This window comes from Austrofundulus limnaeus, unplaced genomic scaffold, assembly GCF_001266775.1.
Source record: "Austrofundulus limnaeus strain Quisiro unplaced genomic scaffold, Austrofundulus_limnaeus-1.0 Scaffold349, whole genome shotgun sequence".
NCBI lineage: Eukaryota > Metazoa > Chordata > Actinopteri > Cyprinodontiformes > Rivulidae > Austrofundulus > Austrofundulus limnaeus.
Window position 1 is genome coordinate 381,534 of NW_013952751.1, and position 6,787 is coordinate 388,320.

Sequence of the window (6,787 nt, forward strand, 5' to 3'; positions counted from 1 at the left end):
TTTTTTTTTTTTTTTTTTTTTTTTTTTTTTTTTTTTTGGGGGGGGGGTTTGTCTGAAGATAAAAAAAAGGAAATAAAAAGAGAAGCAGCCTGCAGGATTATTTCCAGGTTTATACGTAAAGGAAAGCCACACTCTCCAACTGGTATTCCTGTTCACATGTGGACCCCAAGCTTCAGTTCTGTCCCGGCCCAGCCACGAGACCCGGCTGCTGCCCCCCTCTCCCCGCCCCCTTCAGCTTTGACACCACCCTCTCTGGCTCCTCTCTCCAGGTATGAGTGCTCTGCAGTTGCAGAACTTGGCCACTTTAGCGGCGGCGGCGGCGGCAGCCCAAAACTCGGCCAGCCCCTCCACCGCCAACCCCCTGTCGTCCAACGCCGCCTCCCTGGGAGCGCTGGCCAGCCCAGGTAACGCCGCAGCCACTCGGGCCGGGGGGGGTCCGACGCCCGCCTCCGCTCTCCATCGTTCCCATTTCCATCGTTGTCACCCCACATGACCCTGGCAGACCACCGTCAAGTTGTCACCGCAACCTCATTGTTCCAATCTGCGTGTTCCCACGGTGTGTGTACCCAGCATCTGATCACGCCTTCATCGCCACAGCGGCGCCATGCTGGCGTTGTCGAAACTCCGCCTCCTTGTGTGTTTCTTCATCACATAATTCACGCTTTGTATATGTGTGTGTGCATGAGTGTGTGCTTAATGTTTCTGTCGGGTTCAGTTTCTGTTTTGGACACTTTGTGCCTCGCTGCAGCAGCGCTTGAGGCCAGTTTAAAGCAGCGCAGTGGTTGTTTCCCCTTTTTCCGGTGGGCTTCATCTGCRCCTCTGTGTGTTGGCCATGTCCTGCTCGCAGCTTCAGCTTTCAGAATCACCAGGTTGATGTCGAACCTGGCTCAGGTTAAACACCAGCACCTTTAGATTTCCCTCCACTCGTCGCTTCATCCCGTCTCCTCCCCTCCCTCCTCGTTGCCCTCATCTCCCGCTGCTGCCCTTCTTTTTTGACAAGCTCCCTGTTTCTGCTCCATCATCCCTCCCCTCCCTCCTTCATGTCGGCTCGGCCTCGCTCCAGCAGCACACTCTCAGCAGAGCATGAATATGAAAAAAAWAAAMCACACACACCCTCCCCCTCCCTCCTCAGCCGACACTCTTCCTCCTCCTCAACGCTCGCGCCGCTCCATCCCACTTCGAATGCCCGTTCTTGTCTTGTCTCACCTCCTACTTCGCTTCCCTTTCATCCCAGCCTCTCTTCTCACTCTAGATGTCAGTCCAACCTTGAATGGTGCACACTCAGGTTGAATGAGTGGCGCTAYACTGCATGTGTCAATGAAACTGCAAACGTCACTCCAGTTTGATAAATATAGACAGTTCTGCATGGAAACAAGCCAGCGTCTTTGTTTTGCACCGTGTGCTGACATAATGCTCCCTCTGCCACGCCATCTCCTAATATATTCAGCGGCAATCCTGCTTTGTGGGCAACGCTTTGATGAGATGAAGGGTAAATGATTAGAATAAATCTCTGTTTTTGTTTTGTTTTTTGTCTTAAAAAATAAAAGATCACGCTCTATGCACCATATTTCCCACCATCTCACCCACCATCACCAACATGGTTCAGTGTTTTAATTCACTGTGCTTCTTTACTTTTCTTCTGTCCATTTTGATGAACTCATTTGTCTTCATTGTGGTTCTTATGGAAATCTCATTTAAACTGTGTGAAATTCACTGTAGACCAATAATTACAAAGGTTTCAAAATAAAAGATGTTGATGTTCTCTTGCTTGTTACTTTRTATGTCTGCTGTTTTGCAAAGGGGTCCTGGTGTTTTTAGGTTTAGAACAAGCCGTGCAACGTTCCACACATGGCCAGACTACAAAGAAAAGGTCTTAACTGTGTTTTAACACAAACATTGATGGGCATTTTAAGATTCAAACCCACGTAGCAACATTTTGTCTGGCCCAGATCACTAAACACTGTAACGCTCGACCCAGATACCCCCCAAAAAAATGACGGCTCCTTTGGTGTCCCAGATGTGGTTTGCCAAAGTTTGGTCCATGCATGGGCCCGCACCACGTAAACCAAACCACAACTGGGCCAYTTGTGGCATGCCATCTTATAAACAGTGTCATCACTGCCAAAMCTGGCCCACATCTGGTTGCAAAACCACCTTGCATTGATAGCAGTGGCAGCTTGACACCAGATCTGGCCCACTCCTGTCCGCTATGTGAGAATGGCAAACTGTGGAAAACTTGATGTATTTTAGTATTTTTAGATTAGCTTGTAGTTTTAAGACAGTCATGCAAATGGGCRGAACTCTCGGAGGGGTCTGGGGGTTGGCACCCCGGACCACTAACCCCGCCCCCCAATAAATCATTTGAGGACAATGCTTTTATTTAGAAAATCAAAGCATCACCACCATTTCTATAAGCAAAACAATACACCATATGGGACACAATTTGTAGCAATTATGCAATTTTCAAAGATCTCAGGGCCGCAAGACTGGGCACAGCTCTCACTTCCATTGCAAAAAAACAGAACATTTAGGCGTACAGTATGCTGAGGAAGATTCTCTGTCATTTARTACCAGTATTCTAAAAGTAAACCAAAAACTACTGGATTTATTTTTTTARTTACGTCTTATTCGAGGAACAGTTCCAAACATAAGCTTTGGAATTTTRCACTTTTTAGTTTTAAATTTAAAAAAAAGGCTGCTCTAATGAGAAGCAAAAAGTTGCCTCTAATCTTACTTACTTTGTCAGGATGACTCAAACATCAAATCAGACAAAAAATAATAATAAAATAAAAAATAAAYAACAACGACACAGKTTTGAYCAGTTGTACCTCTCTGCAAACAGCTGGCGCCTCCKTCTTGATTAACAGGAATTATTTTTCAATATGATTTAAAGTGCTGTGTTTATTCCTGCCTTCAGTGTAATGACTGGAAATACATTCCTGCTTATATTGGCATTTAAAAAAAGCCAAAGCTGCTGTGCAGTCAATGCATTCAGAAAACAGWTGAAAGACACGAAAATGTTAATAAGTTATAAAAAGTGTAACGATGCAGATGCTAGATGTTTTGTATAACATCCACATTTCTCCGCCTCCCCTTCTTACCTTTTTGTTTTTTTCTCTCTCTCTCCATCCCTCATTCAACCACCCCCTCCCCCCCGCCGCCCTTCCTCCTCCCTCCCGTTTTTCCCCAAGCAGCAGGCACTACAGCCAGCTCCAACGCCAGTGCCATGAACTCTCTGACCTCTCTGGGCACCCTGCAGGGCCTGGCAGGTGCAACTGTGGGTCTGAACAACATTAATGCACTAGCAGGTAGCATCAACAGTGAGTATTCACCCTGCCATCAGCATCTCCATCTTCAACCACGACCCCCACACCCCCCCAACCCATCAGAGTCAGAGCAGAGAGACGCGTTGGTTTGACTTTTTCATCTTTTTTACCCGAAAGTATTTCTTTTAAAAAAAAATTTTTTTTGCTGTTTTTTTTTATTTTAAAGACAATTTAGATTTTTTAATGCGAATTTTTGCATTTAAACTTGATTTTTCATGGAAAATTGGAATTGTAATACAAAGTATTATTATGTATTTTGTCAAGAATCTAAAGTTCACACTATTTGGTTCTCTCCGTTCTCTCCCTGGATTTCAACTTTAATCAGATATATTTTAATTTATTTATTTCTTTATTTATTTATTTATTTGTTTATTTGTTTGTTTGTTTAGTTTTTTTTTTGGCAGCAGCTTCTTCCATTGATTTTCTGGCCACATTCACTCATTCTTTCATTCCACCCATCATTCACCTGCTTCCTGGTTGTGTCCTGGGTTATGCTTGCTGTAAGCGTGCTGATTGGCCAGCAGTTGTCTCACGCAACGTCCAGCGTGTGGGGACTATGTTGTGTTAAATCGTGTCATTTTGTGTCACTGTTGTCATCAACATCTTTTCTTTTTTACGGGTATTTTCTAGTTTGTAACTAACAAGTTGCTTTGTCAGCAGGTTAGCTAACTTTTATGAAAAACAAAACAAAATAGTATATGATTCCTTTATTTATTTCTTAACAATGAACACTCTTTGCATAAATGTGTTCAAATCAAAAACAACTGAAAAGTCCACATCATGTAAGGTCGATGGAAAGATCTGAATTCTTAGGTTTTACAGGCAATTATTAACAAAAAWTATAAACAAAACTCTTCTTTAACTAAGACCTTAATTTTGGGAAGTCAAATTGAAGTTAAACACATTTTAACAYGGTGGGTACAGCAGAAAGACCTCCACATTTTCCATCCAAAATGCCGAAATCATCTGTTGTTGTCGTTGCGTTACAAAAATTGCCTCAATTTGTTAGCAGCTTCAAGTSTTCCACCCCTTCTYGTCACAAGGCTGAACTTTTTACCCCTCTCTGTGTAATAACTCACCGTGTGATTGGTGAGAAGTTTGTGGGCGTTTGTTTATGCTGAAAGCACTCCGACCCTTTATTTTGTTCAGCTACTCGCTTTCAGACTGTTGTACCCAGAAGCAGACATTTCTAAAGAGTCAAACGGCCAAAAACCCATGGATGGAGATAAAACWGATGTTTTGTATGGAGGAATCTGTGTGCAGAGGAGTGTAGAGCTTTAACCAGGTCAGATTTGTGGACAAAGAACGGCGGATATCGGAGTGACGTGTACCGCAGTGGCAGAGGATTTCGGCATGGTGTGTCTTAGGAGGTATGAAAGGTGTGTGTGAAAACGAGCACTGAACAGCCAACCGTCGACTGTTCGGTGTCAGATCAGGTATATTAGGCCCTAAAATGGCTTCAAGCAGGATCAACACTGCRCTTTGGGATCACTGTTCTGTTTCAYGACTCGGTTTAGTCCCAGCTCACATTTGACTCTTGAATGCTTTGGTCCACAGAGGATCACAGCGTCGACTCCAGTCCTGAATACAATCACCCTTCCACCACCCTGCCTGACAGCAGGGATGAGGTGTTTGATCTGATCTGTTACTTGGTTTTCTCCAAACGTGGCGCCGTTGATTGCGGCCAAACGTTTCTACCTCTGTACCGTTTGTTCAGATGAAACCTAAGCTGTGCTGCCATGTTCCTTTTTAGAAAGAAAAKGCTTTCAAAGGATGTTTTTAAAGTTTATTGAGGTTGCTCTAAMGGGTTCCCTGAACATGTTGAATCAGAGGCATGTTTTCCAAACACGCGCTCTGCCAACACGTATTGAGCCGTGAGGTGGGTGTCCTGCCTCTGACCTCTGAGGAGACAGGGCTGGGATCTTAATCAGAGCTGTTATGACAGCGAAGATCCTGTACTACCGGCCTCGTCCACCACATTATTCTCCTCTGACCTTTCCCGCTCCTCGGCTGGAGTCGCTGTATCCGCTCTGTAAATCACCCGCACGTCGGCCCGAGCGCAGAAACACAGGACATGTGCGCACACACAACGCACGTGTTTGTCCTTTTTAAAGCGAGCCGGTCGCTTCCGTTATGCATCCCGTTTTGTACCCCCCCCCCCACGCTGCTCTCCCTCATCCTCCCACCCACCGCCACCAACCACCCTCATTTAAACACATCTAGGCCTTAATTGAATTGCAAAGGTCACCGGTGCAATTATTCCTGAATAAATGAGTGACCTATAATCCGGAGCGCTGTGGTGATAATTTATTTCACTGTGTCTGACGGTGAGGCGACAGGACGCCGAGCCGGTGTCAGACCTCCTCAGACATGTTGCCCTCCGCCGTGATATTAAGCCGTTACAAGCAGCTAATGAGTGTTACTGCTGCGTCCCTCCACTTTTTAAACTCCCACCCCGCTTCCTCCACATGCTGCCTTCCCCCCWTTAAACAGAGACGTCACAAACGGGAAAAGCACAAATAATCACAGCTTGCGGTCAGATTTTTCTGTCCTGAATTTACATGCTTCAAAAAAAACTATTTTTTCTTACATTAGCTTTGCTTGTGCCTAAAAGCAAATATGACTGCCAGTACCTTGAAGGACACACAAGATTAGATGCTATAGTTCCTAATAAGTCTGACTATCAGACTGTAATTATTGCACAAATTCTTGGACTGAAATAAAAAGAAAGTCTAATACAAAATAGGAATACAGTTCCTCTGGAGTCAAATTAAATATGGATACAGGTCAGAAAGAAAAGGTGCTCAATGTTTTCAAGCACCAAATGATTTATTTATACTTTTAAAAAGACCCGAAATAGTTTGAGAATATAAACAAAGATGTTTGTGCTCTTTGCTWACTGTAAATTCATTAAATGCTGACTTGGTAAGTCTTGAAGCAGCTGAGGAATTTAAATACGAATTCAATTAAATATAAATGAGATGTAAAAGTAACTTTTTTCTTTTTGCATTCGTTTAATGTTTTTTGTCCTGTTCGATGTTTTTACCAGATTTTCAAATACAAAGTTTACATGTATAAATGTAGACGCTCATCTTTCACCATCTATGGAATGCTGTTTCAGTCAATTATAAATAATTTTGTATAAATATGTGAGACATAATTTATTACACAGAATAAGTAAGTAAAAAAAGACACCTAGACGTCAAAGTTTATWTTCTTTTCCTTTCCAGTAAATTTTATTGTTAAAAGAAATGATTAAAAAGCACTGGGAAATAAAAGTCCTTTAAAAAATGCAAATAAAACATACTTTTCAACATTTATTAAATGCCTGTACTTCAGCTTACCTGTATATTAGCATTTTTTGTAATTTTTTTTCAGCCATTTAGTGCGTTACTTGAATATATAGTACATATTAGTGGTATTGATATATATTTATTATTGACACAAATGGCATTCCATAC

General features: G+C 42.9%; 1 protein-coding gene across 9 annotated transcripts in view; it reads left to right on the top strand.

Moving 5' to 3' along the window:
- celf2 (cugbp, Elav-like family member 2) overlaps positions 1-6,787 on the top strand; it is a 288,250-nt gene that overhangs the window by 268,864 nt on the left and 12,599 nt on the right. For 2 of the 9 annotated variants that reach the window (XM_014022917.1, XM_014022919.1), the window contains exons 10-12: positions 270-404; positions 1,448-1,489; positions 3,195-3,320. In XM_014022917.1, coding sequence (XP_013878371.1) covers positions 270-404; positions 1,448-1,489; positions 3,195-3,320 — 303 coding nt within the window. The remainder of the gene's footprint in view (positions 1-269; positions 405-1,447; positions 1,490-3,194; positions 3,321-6,787) is intronic. The other 7 variants (XM_014022918.1, XM_014022920.1, XM_014022923.1 and 4 more) reach the window with 5 other exon arrangements.